This window comes from Ceratotherium simum, chromosome 31 (assembly GCF_057802395.1).
Source record: "Ceratotherium simum simum isolate JZ-2026a chromosome 31, ASM5780239v1, whole genome shotgun sequence".
In the NCBI taxonomy this organism is placed as follows: domain Eukaryota; kingdom Metazoa; phylum Chordata; class Mammalia; order Perissodactyla; family Rhinocerotidae; genus Ceratotherium; species Ceratotherium simum.
This window is the reverse complement of record NC_141930.1, coordinates 25,038,486-25,060,018: the sequence shown is the minus strand read 5'-3', so window position 1 is coordinate 25,060,018 and position 21,533 is coordinate 25,038,486. Positions and strand designations below refer to the sequence as shown.

Below are 21,533 nucleotides of genomic sequence, written 5' to 3'. Positions count from 1 at the left end.
GTAGGTCTGCGCCCAGGTTCCAAACCAGTGAACTCCGGGCCACTGAAGCAGAGCACGCAAATTTTTTTTTTTTTTTTTTTTTTTTTTAAAGATTTTATTTTTATTTATTTTTTCCCCCCAAAGCCCCAGTAGATAGTTGTGTGTCATAGCTGCACATCCTTCTAGCTGCTGTATGTGGGATGCGGCCTCAGCATGGCCGGAGAAGCAGCGCGTCGGTGCGAGCCCGGGATCCGAACCCGGGTCGCCAGCAGTGGAGCGCGCTCACTTAACCACCAAGCCACGGGGCCGGCCCAGAGCACGCAAACTTAACTGCTACTCCACTGGGCCAGCTCCACATGTCAGACTTGTAAACACAATTAAGTACATCAAGTAAAAAGCATTTGTATGACAGTACACGTTTATCCATTAGTTTATTTTTGTACATTACCTGTATTAAAAAACATTTTGGTAGGCTCACAATAAGATTGATGGACCTGCTATTTTAAATCAATTTAAGCAGTATCACTATTTTAAAAAGTAAATTCATATATGCATCATTTCTCTTTAGAAGTTATCACAATTTTGACATTTTGACAATCTTGTTTTATTATGCCCCGTTTTTGTTTTGTTTTTGGTGAGGAAGATTAGCCCTGAGCTAACATCTATCGCCAGTCCTCCTCTTTTTGCAGAGGAAGATTGGCCCTGGGCTAACATCCGTGCCCATCTTCCTCTACTTTATATGTGGGACGCCTGCCACAGCATGGCTTGACAAGTGGTGCGTAGGTCCGCGCCCGGGATCCGAACCTGCGAACCCCAGGCCACTGAAGCAGAGCACATGAACTTAACCACTATGCCACCAGGCCGGCCCCTTGCCCCCTCTTTTTTAAGCAAATTCCAGAAATATTTTACCTGTAAATATTTCAATAGCAGTAATTTTAAAAAATGTAACCATGATACCATTATTACACCTAACAAACTAGCAGTAATTCCTTAATAATATCTGATATCAAGTCTGAATAGCATCTTTTTTATTTCATTCGGCAATTAATGTTGGAAAACAGTACTAAGTTTTTTTCTTTGGGGTCCAGGAAGACTAACAAAAGGTATTCTCTCTATTTTGAGAAATGGGAATGAGAACTAAGCCAGCACTTATCTAGGCATCTGCCTTGTGATTGGCACTCAACACCAGTTCCTGTGGCAGGAGAGCCGAGGCCTCAATGGGAAACTATACAGCTCATAAAATTACAATGTACTATCTCTAGGATTTAAGCAAGAGTTAGCCTGCTAGAATTAGATCCAACAAGGAATCATGATGAAATAGAAGAGATCAATATGTTAGTTTTACAGGGTCCATAGATTCTTGATAGTTAGTGACTTAGACTTGGGGTTGAAGAAAATAGGAATTAATTTTCAGAGAAATTTGTTCTAAGTGCTATACCTTATGTTTTTGCTCTCTAAGGACTTGGATTTGCCTAATTATGCCATCCTCCATGGGAAAGGCAGTTTAGCACAGTGGGTAGAAACTTGGGCTATGGGTTCAGACAGGAATTTACCTTCAGCTTACTACCTGAGCTTGGAGGACCCTCCTTTGGGAGAGCTGGTCATATGAGGAGTTAAAAGAGTAAGGTACCCTAATGACACATCCTAGTCATCTAGTGAGAGTGATGGTTGGTGTTTGGGCAGCTCACAGAAGGTCATTGTTCTCTTTTTGTATAATCTGTGAGAATTACGCGATTCCCAACCGATCCTTGGCTCTCGTGTGTAGAGAAGAAGTTGGGGGACCCCTGTATTAAAAAAGACTTTCTTAAAAGCCATTTTTTAAATATAAGTTATTTAAAGATAATTATGTTAAAAGATAGAATGATTTATATGAATGCCAATGCTATCCTAGTTATGGACCATCTGACTAAGGGTTCTGTTTAGAAATTTAAAATTACATGATTTTTCATTACGGTTAAACCTTCCTGGTACATTGATGATTCCTTTCTGTTTAGAAGTATACCTGTTTCCTTTATGCTCTTGTTCTGTAGTCTGTTTTTCATATTTTAACCAAGATCTAGTTATTGTAATGCAAGTAGAGACCATGAGGTTTAACTCTTGTATTTCCCTGTAAGAGATTGGATAATTTGCAGCATAACACTGTTTTTGCAGCATTAGTTGAGTTGTTGCTAGAAATAGGTTTACTGTTAACCTGTGGACCTACTGATGTACTCAGCTTAATGATTTCATCCATGAAGGAACTGTTGTGGGGCAGAAGACTCAAAGTGGTGCTAGAGACCTGGACCAAAATGTCAGTGGTATCAAGGTTGAGAAATACTGAGCTAGAATAATAGGATACAATTAAAATCAGTGAAGTGAATCACCAGCAACTTAGCATAGTACATGAATCCTCTTTATTCATTTAGTAGAAGGTGGTATGGTGTATGATTTTGATCTTAAAAATGCTGTATTTCATTGACAACCTGGGGGAAAGAGTGAAGACTGGAAAGTACTGTTATGAAATGACTCCATTTCTATGTTATGGGCTGTCTCTGACCTGTGAATTCCACAGTGAACGTCCTCACCTGTTTCACCATCTTCCTGATGATGTTGACACCTGGGTCCAATTCATTACATTCCTAAACCCCGCTGACCTCCTTCTTTCCACCTCGGGCACCCACTAACACCGTTCAGCACTGCTCTACTGATCTTGGACTTTATATTTTTCTTTTACTATAGCCAACTGTTTTGCTCTTACCTGAATTTATGCTGTTGATCTTCAGCTGGGATCTTAAGTAAAAAATGGCACCTAAGACTATACTTTCAAATTATTTTCTTTTTTCCAAATTATTTTCTAAAGAGCATAAAAATAAAATGATACCCTAGTCTGCCTAAATTAAGTATTGCTTACAGAAGTAAGAATTTCTCAGACAAGATCTACTATTTAGTAAGATAAAATTTTATATTTATGAAACCATATATAACATGAATACCACACACGCATACACATTTATTATATACACACAAATATAGAAAGTTTTCTCCATATAAAACCTCTCTGTATTAGCAAACTACTATGGTACACGAGTATTATGTTTTAAGTATATTTGTTTCCAAACTGTAAGTTATAATTTCCAAGCTGCAAGTTATAATAAGGGAATTCATTCCTCCTGTAAAGTGGATTTTAATCGGTTTCATACAACTTGGGATGGCTCCAAGCATTCTGTTGTCATTTGTCCTTTTTGTTGTTCACTGAGGAAATACACCCATAAATGTGATAGACGTGCACCCCAGAGGTCATCTCCTAAATGTCAACGAAATCAAAAAGCCAGTTTCAACCAAAATATTCTTGTCTCTGTACTATTTCCATAGTAATAGGAAACCAGAACTCACTCTTTACATTTTCACTTGCCATTACTGATTTTTTTAAACGTAATATTTGGATGCTAAACATATATCTGAGTGCATAGCACATAGGAGGAAAAAACGTATGTATTTAGTTGCCTGTCATTTATTTCAGTATTATTTATGCTGAATGTGCAGAGCATTTATAGTGTCGTCATATTTTATATTTGGAAAATGAGGTTTAGGCTCTTTTACCTCTGGTTGACAAAAAAAAAATTATTTTGACCTCCATTTTACGAAAGATTTTGCTGATGAGGAAATAAGAATTGACTATGTGACCAGCAGTAAACATTTTTGAATGTTAGTTTTGACTTCTGTTTTCAACTGGGACTTGAAGGTCATTGAGGACCCCAAGATATCATGTCTGTGTGGTAACTGCCCTGGCACCCCATTGGATGCCTCCTCAGCTGCCACCCTCTGGCAGTTCATTCCAGAACCACACTTTGTTTAGTGTGCTACTCTGCAGGGTTCCAGGAAGATCTGACCTCTGTGGTCTGTCCTGTAACAAACTGAGTTGGTATGAAGATTAAGAGGAGCTCAGTCTCCTTTCACTGGAATTGGTGATCTCAGTTGCACACGTGTGGTATCAGCATTTAGAAGAGTGTCTCATAAGTGGAAAATTTTCAGAAGTATTTTTAAATGATTAGAACATGTCAAGACCTGAAATAATAGTGCTGTTGTATATTCATATGGCACATTGTCGAAGTTCTTTCGCATACGTTATCCCTATTTTCCATAGAGGACTCAAACCCAGGTGTTTCAGTTTCCCATCCATTTCCCTTTGTGTTGTGCACACAGTAGGGAATAGCAGTACTGAAGATTATTTGATCCTTTGAGAAGCATTAATTAAAATGATCACTTCTGCATAGGGTTCTATGGTCAAATGAGTTTAGGAGGAGCTGGAGTATATCCCCCTTATAGAAAGCCAGAATTCACAATAGTATGTTAGTTTCTGAGAACCCACTGTTAAGAAACTTATTAACTTTTATTTAACCCAGAGGTTTCCAAGTATGATTTAGCCATTTCCCAAAAAAATGGAATTAGGAGTGGGGTATGTGTAACATCTGAAAGATTGATGTCTCTTTTATTTTGCTTCTTCTCTTACTTCACAGTAACATATAGGTTGCAGTGGGAGGTGTGGAGACTACTTTCTTCTTAAGCTCAGAATATCTCGTAAAAAATTTTTTTCCAAATCAGTTGTATTTAGAGCAGTGCTTCGCAAACATGGATGTGCATTCATGTCACCTAGGAATCCTGTTAAAATGCAGATTCTGATTTGGCGGGGCTGAGAGGTAGCCTGAAAGTCTGCCTTTGAAACCAGCTCTTACGTGATGTCGATGCTGCTGGCCCTGGGCTCACTCTGTGGAGTATAAAGGCTGTGAAGTCCAGTCAGCTCTGTTACCTAACAGAAGAGTCTGGCACAATGCTGTCCTTTCCCATTTCCTCAGAGACATTATTCCTTTAAACCTTCTCATCTTCATCTTCTCCTCTCTACTGATTCTTGGCTCTCAGCATATAATTGCATAGTCAGGTTTCAACCATCTTAAAAATAAAAACCTCTCATTCCCAGTTCTCCTGGATATATTCTCTTCTAGCTTTCTAGTAAGATCTATCTCCATTTCCTCATTCCATTTTTGTTTTGTTTTGTTTTTTTTTTTGAGGAAGATCAGCCCTGAGCTAACATCCGTGCTAATCCTCCTCTTTTTGCTGAGGAAGACCGGCTCTGAGCTAATATCTATTGCCAATCGTTGTCCTTTTTTTTTCCCCAAAGCCCCAGTAGATAGTTGTAGGTCATAGTTGCACATCCTGGTAGTTGCTGTATGTGGGACACGGCCTCAGCATGGCCGGAGAAGCGGTGCGTCAGTGCAAGCCCGGGATCCGAACCCGGGCTGCTAGTAGCGGAGCGCGCACACTTAACCACCAAGCCACAGGGCCAAGCCCACCTCATTCCATTTAATACCTCAGCTCACAGTCCAACTTATCCAGTGTGGCCAGGGTCATCCTGGACCCTCCTGATTGCTTCACCTAACAGATGCTTTTCTGTTCTTAAACAGTCCCTTGGGGATATTTGATACTTTGACTACTCGTCTGTAAACTTTGTTTTTCCTTAGCTCCATAATAGCATTTTCTCCTCTTTCTTTGTGCCTCTCTAGCCTTCCCACACTTGTTTACCAGCTCTTTTTTCCAGGTTGAAATGTCACCTAAATCCGTAACTTCAGATACCCTTCTTAGGCTGTGTCTTGAGCTCCACATTGACCTCTGCTGCCTGGACAGCTCTGCATGAGTGGTCCTCTGACCCTCCCAGTTTAACACGTCCAGGCTGAACTGATAGCCCTTCTCCACTCTAGTCTGCAAATCTTCAACATCCTATATCCTAGAGCCCTCCCTTTCCCCTACCCCTTTACAGTAGTCTGTTCAGTTAGTGTGTATCACTTTCCACTTGTCTTGTTATTTCTACCTGTTAAATTTCTCTCCAAATTCTTCTCTTCCATAATTGGCTCCTAATTGGATTCCCTGTCTTCATTTTTCAGTCCTCTACACTGTTGCCTGTGAGATCTTTCTAAAAATGAAAATTGAATGTCACTCTCCATGTTATTAAAACCATGTAGTGGTTCCCCACAGCTTCAGAATCAAACTCCTGGCTTGGAAGACAAGTCCTTTTATTTGCCAACCCCCCACAATGTGCTCTCCATATTAAACTAAGAGCTCATCACCTGGGTGGTACTCCTTACCCCTGTCCACAGAAATGTTCTCTGCACTTGAAATGCCCTTTCTTCCTACCTGATCCTTCAAGGTTGTAGTCAAGTCTAATACCTCCTCTTGGAGTGCCATGACACGTGACACACCCTCTCTGCCCCCTTTCACCACCAACCACCACACATGTGCACACACAGTCAGAATTTAGATGCTCTTTTCTCTGTACATTCCTGTATCATCCTGAGCATGAATTATCCTAGCACTCTATCGTGACGCTTGTTTTTCATGTCAACTCTCACCATAGAGTAGAATTCTTTGAAAACACAGACTATTTTTTCATCTCTACATCCTGAACATCTAGCACAGTTTCTCCCCCACATAGTAGGTAACAAATGTTTGAATGGTTGTGTATTTAATTACTTCAACCTTGCTCTTCTTCCTGCAGTCTTTAATCAGGTTGTGCTTTGGTCCCACTTGTTAACATGTAAATGGAATTCTGTCCTAAACCTTCTTTGCCCTAAGCATTCTAAAACCTGTGAGATTTTTGAAAACCCAGATGAATAGATTTTCTCTTCCTTTCATCAGGAGCTTCCTCCAGTTGCCTGGAGTCTTTGTAGTTTGAAAAGGTGTTTTTAGACCCAGGAATAACTGTAGCAAAAATTATGGCAGGCTAGGGGCAGTACTCCTTCCCAAAAGCCTTATGCCAACTTTTTGATTTCAAGAAGTGATATGTTTACTTTTCTAATTCCTTCCCTGTTTTTCTCTGTGTTTTTTCCCTCTAAATTAAAATTGCATTTTCTCAGAGTTGTACGTTACCAAAACTTACAGCGTTATATTCCCTCTAGGACCTAAAGGTGATTGTGGTGTGAATAATGGTTAAACTTGCCATTTGCCCAAACAGTTGTCACTTCATTAAATATCCTTTTCAATTTCTTAGCCATTTGATGGGTTATTTTTCCCCTATATTTATCGATTTTACTTAAAATTAAGATTGGAAATTTATGTGAAACTAGAAAAATATATAAACATCAAAAAATATTGAGGCAAAAGTCTAGTAATTAAAAATATCTTTGGGGCCAGCCCACAGGCGTACAGGTTTAAGTGCGTGTGCTCGGCTTCGGCAGCCCGGGGTTTGCAGGTTCAGATCCCGGGCGCGCACCGACGCACTGCTTGTTAAGCCATGCTGTGGCAGCGTCCCATACAAAGTAAAAGAAGACTGGCACAGATGTTAGCCCAGGGCCAATCTTCCTCAGCAAAAAGAGGAGGATTGGCATCGGATGTTAGCTCGGGGCTGATCTTCCTCACACACACACACACACACAAAAAAAAAAACTCTTAAACTACTGAAAAATCATAGCTGGAAATTCTTGGCTTAGCTGCTAACATACTAAAGATACAGCCAAGATGATTGCTTGATACAGCCAACTAACCCCAAAACAGATTGCAGTAACCTGTGAGGTCATCTAAACTGACAGAATTAGTGGGTTTCTATGTCTGGGGGAAAAACATGACTCGATAAGACTTGAGTAACTAAGAAGACCGCCAGTTTCAAGGCCCCTTGCTAATACTTGTGTCCTGTCCCAGTACTTGAAAATCTGCAGACTTCATTTGCATTGAGAGGACGTCTTACTTGCCGTGGGCTGTGTTGTAAGTGGTGGAACAGGTGTTCCTATAAAGCTGGAGTGTGGCTGTAAACTGAAGGCTTAAATCTGATCTGACCTTATCAGGTTTCAGCACCCCTTGAGGAGAGCTTAGTTTAATAAATATTTACTACAGTCTTCCACAGACTGGAATATTTTGCTGACTATCATTAGCTTCTCCACCCCTTATTTGGCCGTCACCTTAGGGAACTTCAAGATGGTTCAAACCAAACTAACTTTGGAAGTTACATCCATTTTCTCTGCTTCTACACCAGGGTGGCTAAACATTACTGAAGAAAATCATGCTAATATGTGCATATCATGCACTTAACACACTCGTACATTTATCTATAGTGTATATTCACATATAGGTGTGCAATTATATAAATCACCAACTACCAAGATTTTCCCACTTGTCTATGACATAGCATTAGAATTTGATGTGTCTAAAACTCTTCGTTCCCTCCTTGAAACCTGATTTTCCTTTCTTATTTATCTCAATTCACAGCATACCCTTTCATCTCAGTCACTTAAGCCAGAAGTGGAGTCAGCCTTAAACACCTTATCATTCTTACCCTGTTATTTACCAAGCCTTGTTAATTTCTCCAAAGTAAATATTAAGTTTGATCTTTGCTTCCCATTCTGGCTGCAGCTGTTTTCATTTGTCAGGACTTCCAGTTCCTTACCTGGATTATTGTTGTAGACTCCTTACTGGTCTCCCTGTTGCCAACCTCGCCTCGTGAGAGTTCATCCTCTAAACTGTCCTCTGATTTTGTTCCCCGCCTGCTTCCTACCTTTTCAGGGTCCTTTGGTGTCTTTTGGGCCACCTCTCTAACCTCAGCTCACATGCCTGCCTGTCCCCAGCTTCCAGTGTAACTGAGCTTAAAATCTGCCTCTCTGTCCAGAATGCTCTTTCCTGCCATTAATTTTCCTAATAAATGAGTAGGAGCTTACTTATCCTTCAGGCCTTCACTCACAGGGCTCTCGACAGTTTTTACCATCAGAAGTGGTCATGCCACAATACTCCTCTAGGCAACTATTGTGGAAGTTTTTGTGCTACCACGTCCTTGAGTTAAAGACATTCATATTTACCTGAGTATTCTCAGTGCTTGGTACAAATCAAGTACTCAGTAAATGCTTGTTGAACGGAAGAACTAAATTACTAAGGAATTAAACATATCTGTGTGTTATCTCTGACAGAAAGTAAGAACAGGAAATTCTTAAACACTATAATCCCCAAACCTTCTAATCTAATAGTTCTGGTTTCTTCCCTGTTTAATTTCCCCAGTAAAATTGATCAAGATTTGTTTAGGCCATCTCCTTTCCTTCTTAATAAGCATTCAGGTGATGTTAATTTTTGTAAAGGGAGGGAAGGACACAAAGGGTGTAAATAATCACAAATATTATGTACTTCCAAAAATAATCCTAGAAATCCAAAATAATTCCTAGCTAAAAGCTTTTTGAAGGATGTGAGGAGTGTGCTTTTTATGTTCTTTTTTTCTTTCTTTCTTTCTTTCTTTTTTTTTTTTTGGTGAGGAAGATTAGCCCTGAGCTAACATCTATTGCCAATCCTCCTCTTTTTGCAGAGGAAGAGTGGCCCTGGGCTAACATCCATGCCCATCTTCCTCTACTTTGTATGTGGGATGCCTGCCACAGCATGGCTTGATAAGCATACATAGGTCTGCACCCAGGATGCGAACCCACGAACCCCGAGCCACTGAAGCAGAGCGTGTGAACTTAACCACTACACCACTGGGCCAGCCCCTATGTTCAATTTTAACTGCAACATAAACAAAATAAATGAAAATTCCTTTGAGTTGTGTTAAAGATAAGTGATCCTGATAAAGAGAAGATAAATGTGGTGGGCAGAATATTAATCCTGCTAATCCTGCTTCTGCTACAAATATGTGTGGTCTTGGGACAAGTCATTTCTCCTTTTGCAGCTCAGTCCTATCTGTAAAATGAGTGTTATTATACATCAGTAGATTTGCACTGGCCCTCTTTCTTCTAATGAAACACGGGAAACTCTGTATGAAAGAAAGAAAAGCAGAACGGCTCTACTTGGGAATTGGGGGTGCCATGGAAAATGAGGGGGAAAGAGGAGGAAATGGTTCTCCCTCCACTGGGCTCTCCCTACTTCCTGCCTTATCTCCTAGAGGTGGCCCCTGCAGGATTTCCGTGAAATACAATTTGAACGACACTGTATTGGATGATGTATGTGTGAGTCCTCTCCCACTGAAGCTCAATCAAATAGAATCAGAACATATTAAAGTCACAGAATTTGAAGGAGTTTCGTATTTAAACTGTTTAATCTTGAATTCTAGTCTAATGTTTTTTTCACAAAACTTTCCTATCTTTGCATAATATTTAAGTGTAGTCTCAATATATTTTAGTCTTTAGGGTTTGCTGTACACATTTTGTTTTGCTAATTTGCTTTTTTACTGTTTAGTTTTATTTAACTAAGATATTTTAATTCACTGAAGAGCATTGATCACTTTCTCTCCTTTCGTCTGACATTTCAGGGCACGTTCACAGTTAGCACCCGTGCCCTCTTCTCCTGTTGTTCACCACATGTCATTGCCTGCAAACGTTCATGTTGATGAAAGCTGACGTGCGCTGAGGACTGACTGTGTGCCGAGCACTGTTCCCAGTGCGTTACATTCAGGCACCCCACAATTCTAGGAAGTCGGCACCGTTATTATCCTCATTTTACAGAGAGGTTAAGCAGTGGGTCCAAAGCAACGCATCTAGTAAGAGATGGCACGGGGGTTTCAACCTAGACAGTCTGGTTCCAGAGCCCCACCCTTAGCCATTCTGCTAATCTTATAGGTGTAACTTCATCCCACAAACATAAATTTTCTTGAAAGCAAATGAAAAAAAATTAATTTTCTTATTTTTATACATATTTTGAATTTCTTTATAGAAATATTGAAAACCAGTGTGAATCACTTAGCATAGTGACTGGCCCATAGTGAGTACTTAGTAAATATTGGTTATTAGTAATTTTGGCATATGGACGCCTGTAATGTCCATAGCATTGATTATCAATTAAAAGGAAAATTCACCAGCATTCCAGTTACCTCATATTTCCCAGCTCTGAGAGAAAATTAAAGAGTCACTTATTTTACATGGTACTTTGCTGTGTGCTCTTCATGTCTAAAGAAAACTAAGATACTTTGATTTGTTGTTTTGAATTCTTACCTAACAGATGCTGTAATTTTTATCTTGCCACCAGGTGGCAGCATGTTACACATGGAAATAATTTAAATATTACTCTGTTGTAGGCAGAGAATTTATTTTCAGTATTTAGCCTTAAAAATTGTTAAACCATAATAAGAATAAAATATTATTGCATGTTTCCCTTTACCTCTATTTTCTCTCATTGGCTGTGAGGGCCATTTTCACACATTGTCTGTAGCCTACAGCTAGAGCTGCCTTGGTCCTGCCCTGCGCACATTCTCCATCAGTTAGTGCAGAAAGTTTATTTTTCCTGCGTCTTACAGAGATTTAAGCTTTTGTGCTTAGATTCTCCCAACCAAGTTGTGTTAGTTCAGCAACAGCAGGAATTCCCTGTATCTTACATAGTACCTAGAGGAGTGCCAAATCTGTGCTAACAGTTTAATATGTGCCCGCAGATAAATGACAGATGATAGGTAGGATACACATCTGCTTGTGTGTTTGCTGAATATTTATTTGAATTATAATGCATTTATAGTTCTTTGTGGTTATGTTTATTTTATTTGTGCTATAGAAGTCCTTGAAGATTTACTTAAGTTTAGGTATTATCAGAACCATTCAGATAACTACTGCCAAGAGTTGAAAGATTAGTGTCTGAGGTGGAAGGCAATTAATGGCTAATGAAGCTAAAGGGCTGAATGTGGCAATTAATCAAAGTAGGGCAAAGTGGGGCAGGGAGGGGGCCTAATGGTAAACTGAAGAGAGTCAGGCTGCTGATACTGGCGTGGAGCATGGGGAAGCAAGAGGCTCACCAGATTAAGTTGACTGCAAGGAAATCTGTTATACTTCATAATCGTGAATCTGCCTAGATATTGTTTGTTTCACAGTGCTGATAATGAAATCCTTTGACACCAGTTTCTTAGCAAATTTTTTTCCTAGTCTGTAACTTATTTCTTAATAGTCAGATTTGACTATATTTGAAATGTGGAGTGGAGACGAATGTAACATTCTTACTTGTAGTTCTAACTTACGTGCCGCAAAACCTGCAGTGATCTTTAGGATGTCATGTTTTAAAAGTATTACGTTAGCTGATGGTAAAAATTTTCTGTAGGTACGCCATCAGCTTACTTCATTTTTCTGATATTAGGGAAATAAGTATTCCAGATAGATTAATTTCTGAGGTTACAAAATCTGACCCTGATAAACATCAAAACTTGTAAGAATGATGATGAAAGTATTTCAAAAATATATTTTATATTTCTTACGTTAAACAGCAAATACTGAGCCTCGCTCTCCTTGATGAGTTGGCCCGTCATCATCAACACTTGTACTCTGCCGTCAGGAGCTGTAAGAAGCCTGCACACGTCTGCTGCTCCCACAGCCGCTGCCGCGTGCAGGCTCCCCCATGGCCTCTTCCTCTGCTGCTGCACATGCTCGTTCCCGCTTCCCACTCACACAGCCACACCCGTCCCTCATGCTCGCTCTCCCTCCTCCTCCTCGTAATTTGCTTCCGTAGCCTGGGAAATAGAAAAAGTAAAACTGGTTAAAATTATGTCCAAAATTGGAAGGAATTTCAAGTTAAGACTGTCTTATTAAAGCATGAGCTTTAGTGTAAAAGCTTTGTAGTATCTAGTTAACTTATTGTTGCTAATTTCCTCATTTTTTTAAATGTATTCTAGAGGTATTGCAGATTGTTACATCTCTACCTTGAAAAATATATATGAGGATTGATTTTTAGTGACTAGAGTGAAATGAACAATTAAAGCAAATTCTAGCCAATTATTGTAACAGATGTGTCTTTCTGCATTCTTGAAATGCTTTGGGGCTTTAGTGGACAGATATCGTCTGTGACACCCAAGGCTCTTATCTTAGGAGTTTCATTTAATCCCTAATAGGCCTTAACGTTATTTGGTTAATGCTTCATTATTTTTAAGAACTCAAGAATTTCAGTCCATAGCCACACATTTTTAAGACAGTTGTACTAATGTCTACATTATCACATTAGATTTTAAACTGAGAATTCATTAGAATTGATTATTACTTAATATATATTAACTATTAATTTTTCCTATGATGTAGATAAAACAATCCATTTATATAGTATCCTCTCTATAATATGCTAAGAGGAGTGGAAAATATTTTATTTCAGTGTCTTTAATATTTAATCAGAGAGTTGGATGACAACTAAATGTAGTGTTGTCCAAAGACTATATAACATTGAGATGATAGGAATTATAAAAGAAAATATAACTGTTTGTTATATTTCAATTGTAATGCAATAAATTGCATGTCTTTCAGATATAAAATACCTCCCGAGTCCATTGGGTGCTATTTAAGTAATAAAATTAGTAGTGACTTGGAAAATTTTATATAGCATAGCTTTCTTAAGCCAGTTTTTAACTGATTCATCGACAGATAAGCAAAGAGTCAATTTGTTTACATAAATTGGCACATTTAATAATGACATATAATATAAATGCTTGTTTATATGAAGTTATAACTCATTTATGGGGCCTTGTAGTGCTGTCTAATGTTCTAGTGAAATGTACACATGTGGGTGGCCCAATATGGGATTCCAACCAAGTAATTTTATGAATCTGTTGACCTCAGTATTTAGTTAGCCTGGTTTCTAAGGGCATCATCGTAATTGACATGTTATTGGAAATAAAGTTAAATTTTTTCTTATTTATAGGGATAACTTCAATTTTGAGGAATGTGAATCAATTCAGAGTTGGCTGAAAGCCAATTTCTCTTTCACTTTAACTCCAGCACACATGAAAAGCACACTCACTTCCTAAGTGCCTTGTGAATCTGTAGTGATTAATTCTTCTCATTATTTTGCTGCAAATTCTCATGACCCTCTCTGATGATTCGATCAACCACTTAGAGTTTATGCATATTCATATCTCTGCGCTCCTGCCGCAGTCGTTCATGTCTCCTTCACTGACTGGTGTGCTCTTGGTGCGGTAATTGAGCTGCAGTAGATTGATTACTCTGGGGAGCTGTAAGGCCTTTAAAGGTGAAAACATATCAGTCCTGTTAATTAGGAAACAAAAGCTCTGGTGGCAAGTTCAGCAGTCAAACGTTTCCAGTGTAGAAAAGACGAAAGGTATGATTTGTTTCTCTCCATGAACCCTGTTTACTTTTTAAATTGTGAATTAAATCTGTATCAGTGGTAGATAGCCCTCTTTTATAAATTTTCATAGAATGCTAATTGAAGAGGACCCAACTTATAATATTAATACTGTTATCTGTGATGTCTCAAATCTCATGTTTAGAACCTGAGTTTATATACATCTTCTATATAGCATTGGCAGTATTTGTATAAAATGTCTTAATTTACATAAATATAGAATGCTTGTGTATTAATTTTGCTATTTAGAGGCTTCATTGATCACAGTGTTCTATCACTAATTCTTGTCAATGTAGTAGTTGCTGTATGGGAAAAGGGTGAAACTTTATTCAACGTGGGATAGAAGTTGAACTACCTGTTATCTCTTCGTTATAAGCATCCTTTGATTCTTTCTCTCTTAAACTGTATGTTAAGTAATACATTGTCTTGGCAAAAAGGATCCTGTGTGGAACAGTGGCCTCCAAAAGTAAGCTAGTTTCAGTATGAAAGTTTATGCCATTTATCTAGTTGACAAGGTTTTCTCATGTGTGCTGTTCTCACATTATGTTACCCCCTACCTATCATGAATTTTTCTTTTGAGATATAATTCACATACCATAAAATTCACCCTTTTCAAGGGTATAATTCAGTGGCTTTGAGTATATTCACAAAGTTCTGCAACCATCACCACTATCTAATTCCAGAACATTTTCATCACCCCAAAAAGAAACCCCAGACTCATTAGCAATCACTCTCCATTTCCCCCTTCCCCTAAACCCCTGGCAACCGATAATCTACTGTTTCTCTCTATGGATTGACCTCTCAGGACATTCCATATACAGTCATGCATCGCTTAATGATGGGGATTCATTCTGAGAAATGTGTTGTTAGGTGATTTCGTTGTGCGAACATCATAGAGTGTATTGACACAAACCTAGGTGGTATAGCCTACTACACACCTAGGCTCTATGGTACTGATCTCATGGGATCACCATCATGTATGCAGTTGTCATTGACTGAAACGTTGTTATGCAGCGCATGACTGTAAATGGAATTGTACTGTATGTGGTCTTTTTTGTCTGGCTTTTACTTAGCATAATAATGTTTTCATGGTTCATCCACACTGTAGCATGAATTGGTACTTCATTTTTTTATGGCTGAATAGTGTTCCATTATATGGTTATGCCACATTTTGGTTTTCATTCATCAGTTGATGAACATTTATATTATTTCCACTTTTTGGCTATTGCTGCTAATAATGCTAATGAGCATTCACATACATCTTTGCCTTGTTCTTAATCTTAAGGGGAAAGTTTTCAGTCTTCACCACTGGGTATGATGTTAGCTGGGGTTTTTTCCTTAGATGCTGTTTATCAGATTGAAGAAGTTTCCTTCTAACCCTGCTTTGTTAAGTGTTTTTGTGATGAAAAGTTGTTGGATTTTGTCAAATGCTTTTTCTGCATCTATTGAAATGATCATGTGGTTTTTATCCTCTATTCTTTTAATATGGTATATTGCATTGATTTTCTTATGTTGAATGTTATGATATTCTATATTATTATATTTTATATAATGTTCTTTTACTGTTGTGGTTTTAAATAATTTGAACCAATTTCTCTACCTTATATTTCAGGCATTTATCAATACAGCAAAAGAAATTTATGAAAAAATCCAAGAAGGAGTCTTTGACATTAATAACGAGGTATATACATATTAATATTATTGGCTAATATTAATTTAGAATTGAATTTTAATTGCTCCTTGGATTCATGATTTTATATTTTTTTAATTCCTAAAATGGATCTATGATGTCACTTAACACATTAGTTTATAATTGTCTAACTGAAAATTTGTTATATGTTGTATAATAATTAAATGTTTATGTTCTAGTAGAACATCACTTTATCTATGAAAACAGATTAAAGTAAGTAACCCTGTTCATTTATTGCAAGCAATGCAAAATAATATAAATCTTCCAAGGAGAGAAGAAAATCCACTTTCATCCACACATCCGTATGGGGTCATCTGCTTTGGGGAATAATTTTCTAGTGTGTAAATACGTGTACCATGTTACTAATGCAAGATGTTCTCTCTGTTGTCTGGTATGAGAGAGGGAAATACCTAATTTGGAAATTACTCCCAGTATAGCGTAACATATTTTCAGGAGACTAAATTAATATATGTAATTGGCAGTTGGCACTGGTGTTTTTTTGTGTGTGTGTGAAATTATTTTGAGCCAGTTTTGATCAACATGATTAGGATAAAATGTAAAGCTTTGAAGCATGTAATTCAGAGTGTTTATCAGAGGTCATCATTTTGACCTAAATCCCCACTGTGCATTTATCCTTGTTTATTTCAGAATGTTTATGTGGATATAGCATATTATTTACTTTTATGTAAATATTTTTGCCATTCTATAGTAAAACTTTTTGCTTCCAAGAGAAAAATTCTTATTCCTCCACCAGCTGCGGCTAGGAAAGCACTGCTTTAGGAGGCCATGGCATGGGTGTCTCTTGGCCTGCACGTAAACCAGGCTCTTTATTTGCCTCAATATTCTTTGCTAAAACCAACAACATTTTGCCTAATGTTTCCAAAAAGTACTTGATTTTATGATTTCTTTTAATTTGGAGTAATACAGTTTCTAAATCCTATCTTCTAGGCTTATATGGCAGTAGGTCTTGTGTTAATTTAAAGGCAACACCATTCAGAGACTAATGCCATATAAATTGAACAGTAATTGGGCCTCTATTTCAAAGGGCACGTTCATTGTTTCTGTCTGGTTTCATATAGTAGCTGACTGCTTTACTGTGCCCCGTGCAGCTTTGATTGTAATGTGCTGTCAGGAGCCAACAGGCCGTGCAATTTATTTGGCCTGATGCCACGTCTGACTCCTTGATTCCTCAAGAAGTTGCTACCAGCCCAGAGGGGGCAAAACCAATGAGCCATAGGGCATGCTTTTTATTAAAGAGGAGTCAAAAGAGCGAAAAGAAACCACATCAGCTGCTGTCAATACTGAGCTAGTGCCAGAAACCCCAAGGCTACTACTGTTGCAGAACAACTGCCAAGCACTATAAATCTGAGATTTACTGTGACGTGAAGTTTCCTTAAGAGCTTAATTTCTGAAGCTACTGTATTACTTTTCTCAAAGTGTTGTATTTTTAGGTGAAATCCACTTGAGGGAGTGAGGGTTAAGACTTAAGTGTGAGTTTGATGAATGAAAGAACTACTCTGTGTGTGGGTTCTTGGCAAGCTGCCATGTCTTTGGGGATCATAGAAATTATTGATGACACAGAACACTCATGTGCCCTTAGCCTGTACAGCTGATTCAACATGGAACAGAAAAGCTGTCTAGAGAAAAGATTTTGTTGTATTTAAAGCAGCATAGGCTTTGCATAGTTTTGTCCTTTAAAGATTACTTGCTATAATTGTTTTAAACAATTTCTCCATTGTGAGAATTCCCTGAAAAGCATCACTATCCAGTTTCTGTTTACCCAGTACTTGGTATGGTAAAGAATTACTTTTAGGAATATTTCCACAGTATTGTTTTTAGAAGGAAGGAACATCCTCTAAGAGAGATTGTTTTAATTGTTGCAAATATGTGTTTAATGTATATTTTTCTGAGTTGTGTGGTAAAATTGTATCATTAAGAATTAAATGGATTTTTAAAATTTAGTTCACTATACTATCTGATTGGATCCAGTTCCATTTATTATTTTTTTCTCTTTTATTTCAGGCGAATGGCATTAAAATTGGCCCTCAGCATGCTGCTACTAATGCCACACACGCGGGCAATCAGGGAGGACAGCAGGCCGGCGGAGGCTGCTGTTGAGTCTGTTTTTACTGTCTCGCTGCCCACATGCAGCTACTCACTCATTCGTTCACCCTCTCCTCCTGCTCAGCTGAGACATGAAACTATTCGAAATGGCTTTATGTCACAGAAGACTTTAATCCTTCAAATTCTTGTATAACTTGGAATAAATGGTTAATGTTCACTTAAAAAGACAGATTTTGGAGATTGTATTCATATCTATTTGCATTTGATTTCTAGGTCAATTGATGTGATTATTTTTGTTAAATGTTGTCTTGTGCCCTTACCTACGAACTGAATTGTATTAAACACTACAAAGTCATCTTGAGTATTTTAAATTGGTTTGTGTAGTTAGGTTTCCCAACACCTGTGGTTACCTAATGTTTAATATTATAGAACTGTCCTCAAAAAGTTTGTCAATTTTCAAGGCTATAAGGAAAAACAGAAGGACTCTTTTAATTCTGTATTTATCATTTACTTTCTGTATATATAGTTTAATAATCTGCTTGGGTGTAATTTGCCAAGCTTGAATTCTTTAATGCATTTGCATAAATTCTATACTGTTTAGAGCTTAAAGCTACAGAAGCATTATTAGGAATTGCTTGGACACTGAATTTTAAACTTTTTGACATTGTTAACAAGCATGTTCATGTTTTCTTGTCACTAGTTCAAGAAAAATATGCTTAATGTACATCACTAAAGGCTATGTATGTGTTAACCTGTTTTAATGCCAAAAGTTTGCTATTTGTCCACAATTTCTTTAAGACCTGTTCAGAAAAGGATTTGTTTGCCTTAATGAATACTGTTGGGTAAAAACACAATATAATGAGTGAAATGGGCACATGCAAGAATTGCCTACACCTAAGCAACTCCAAGAAGAAGGAATGTCCACATGCAGATGGCACATTATGAGGACTTTAATCTTTCCTTAAACACAATAATGTTTTCTTTTTCTTTTATTCATATGATTTCTAAGTATATTTTTCATGCAGGACAGTTTTTCAACCTTGATGTACAGTGACTGTGTAAAATTTTTCTTTCAGTGGCAAACTATAATCTTTAAAATATGGTAAGCATCTTGTCTGTTTTGAAGGGGATATGACAATAAACCTACCAGATGGAAAATCCTGTTAAAAAGTAGAAAAGCTTTAGTAATTGACGCAGTGTGGTGGTTTTATCCTTTTTTTCTTTTTCTCCCTTGGTCTATAATGAAATTGTTATAGCAGTGCAAAATAAAATCCTATGTATAAAAGTGTTCTTTTTTTTTATTATGACCACATCACTTTTTAAAGATGTGTTTTTTTAAGTCCATCCACAGCTTTTACATGTATTTAAGCATGTTTTTTTAAAGGGTCTGAATGTTCAACACTTGCCCTTTTTAAAAATTTTGCTAAAATATGATAAAACTCTTTTCACAGTATCACAATTCTTTTTGTTGCTGATGTAAGCAAGTGTTTTCTACTTCTCAACCAGCACAAATACATTTTAACTATAAGAAAGCTTTGTAAAGAAGCTCTAAGTATGAAACTGACTACTTTCACTTAACTCACTGACTTCAACTGTATGCAATCTTTCCTGAAGATTCAGCAACACGTTGTCAAAGCTTTGACATTACTCTTGTGGGAAGTCACCTAATGCCATCTTAATTTGGTTTTAACTAGCTCCTGGAGGGCAGAGAGAAAGGTGAGAGGCAATTGAGTTTCTTGAATACTTTTATTATAAACTTTTTCTTCCTTAAAGTGGTCATGTCAAATTCACTGATCTTACCACTCACTCTTCCTAGTGACCTGGGAAAACTTAAGACAACTAGGACTTGTTCTTCTCCATACCAAGAAGAGGATAATTCATTGCAAATTGTTATTTTTAAATTGCTGTTAACTTTTCTAGACGTTTAATACGTTTCTTCTCCATGCTGTCTCCTCTAATTCTTTTATAAATCAGGTATAAGAAGAGAAACTAATGGTACAACAAACAACAGCAAACAAGCACATGTATTTTAATACCCTAAGAAAAGATGGAGCCCTCAAATACAGCTCCTACCATAGCAACCTTAAGCGGCCCCAGTCTTGGGCAGGGGGTGAGTAGTGGACATTACTATAGTTCATTACCACTTTCTCTACAAATCTCATCTACCATGAAGGAATATGTGTGATGAAGCGTTCACATCAGTTGACAAAGCACTGTTACTGTCTGGTTTCTACTCTTTGCTCATTTTAATATCCCTATCACAAATAATGTACTATTGGCACCTGTAATTGAATCTTGAATTCTGTATTTGAGTCTTTAATTTATCTTTGATCAATTTTTGTCACAAGTATGGACATGTTTTAAGAACTAGAAAATCAGTGACTAAAAAAAAATAAATACAACTTTTAATGTCTCAACATGTAACATTCCAAAGTTGTAATCTTCATAAAGACAGGTGTTAGTATTTGTCTTCTGAATTTAAGACAACTGAATTTGAGAGCAAGTTTTTGAAAGAGTAGCATATAATTAGATATACAATTCAAACAATATATGGGAGCTGATCTGGATCTTCATATACAGTTTGTTTTTAATTTTAAAATAGCTTATTAGCAGGAAAATAGTGCCCATTTATCTTCTAATAGTCGAGGATAGGACTGTAAATGATACCAAAATGTGTCTCTTCACTCAAAAAATGACCTTGATCTGGCTTTGGGACACAATGAAATACTGATTCTCTCATAGGTAGTGAAGCCCCATCTGAGCTCAGTACTAAGGTTGGCAACATAGAATTTGACTATATGAGCTAAAAAAAAATACAAAAATAAAACTATAATAATGCAAAAAGAGAACCCTGTTTTGTAATAAAGATTGACTATACAAATAGACAAACCAACATACTTGTGTCTCTTAGAAAGAGTTTACATTGCTTTGGTGTTCAAATGAAAATAGAACCTAAGCCCATAATAGTAGAGCATCTCCTACTGCATTGGTATATACTAGATAATAGCGGTTGGTTGAAGTCATGATGGGAAACTTTAAAGTGCCAGTGTGTATATTCGGTATTCATTAGCTTTACAAAATCGTGAAGCCAACTCTTAAAAATTGAAGGACATAAGACCAAAATCTTGATAGAAAATGGAAAAAGACAATTCACCAAAAAAAAGATAGGACAATGTCCCTAAAATATATTTTAAAAATTCAAACAGAAATGCAAATTAAAACAAACACCATTTCTCACCTATGAGCTTGGAAGAAAGTTAATAAAAGTATGACAACACATTCTTTTGGTGAAACACTCTCATATGTTGCTGGTGAAAGTGTAAACTAGTACTACCTTTGTGGAGAGGAACTTGGCAATACCAAGTAAAACCAAAATATACTCACCTATTGACCCAACAATCCCACTTTTAGGGAAAATACCCTGATGATCCTTCCAACAATGTAAAAGCACATATGCATAAGGTGGTTCACTGCAGCCTTGGGTGTAATTGCAAAATAACAGGAAATGACCTGACACCTATACATAGGAGGGTGATTCAATAAACTACAACACGTCTGCACGATGGAGTCCCACACTGCTGTAAAAAGCATGAGGAAGAGCTCTATGAGCTAATGTGATTTCCAGGATGTATTGTTAAGAGAGAAAAGCAAAGTGCAAGAGCGCCTACAGTTTAACATCCTTCATGTAATAAAGAAGGCAGTATAAGAAAATGTACATGTATCTGCTCATCTGTGCAAAAGAAACAGGAAGAATAAGCTAGAAATTAAT

General features: G+C 37.4%; 1 protein-coding gene across 1 annotated transcript in view; it reads left to right on the top strand.

Moving 5' to 3' along the window:
* RAB2A (RAB2A, member RAS oncogene family) overlaps window positions 1-19,049 on the top strand; it is a 100,178-nt gene extending 81,129 nt beyond the window's left edge. Inside the window, exons 7-8 of the mRNA XM_087420531.1 lie at window positions 15,623-15,691; window positions 17,723-19,049. Of these exons, the coding sequence (XP_087276657.1) occupies window positions 15,623-15,691; window positions 17,723-17,818 (165 nt within the window). The 3' untranslated portion in view covers window positions 17,819-19,049. The remainder of the gene's footprint in view (window positions 1-15,622; window positions 15,692-17,722) is intronic.
* Window positions 19,050-21,533: the final 2,484 nt, after the last annotated feature.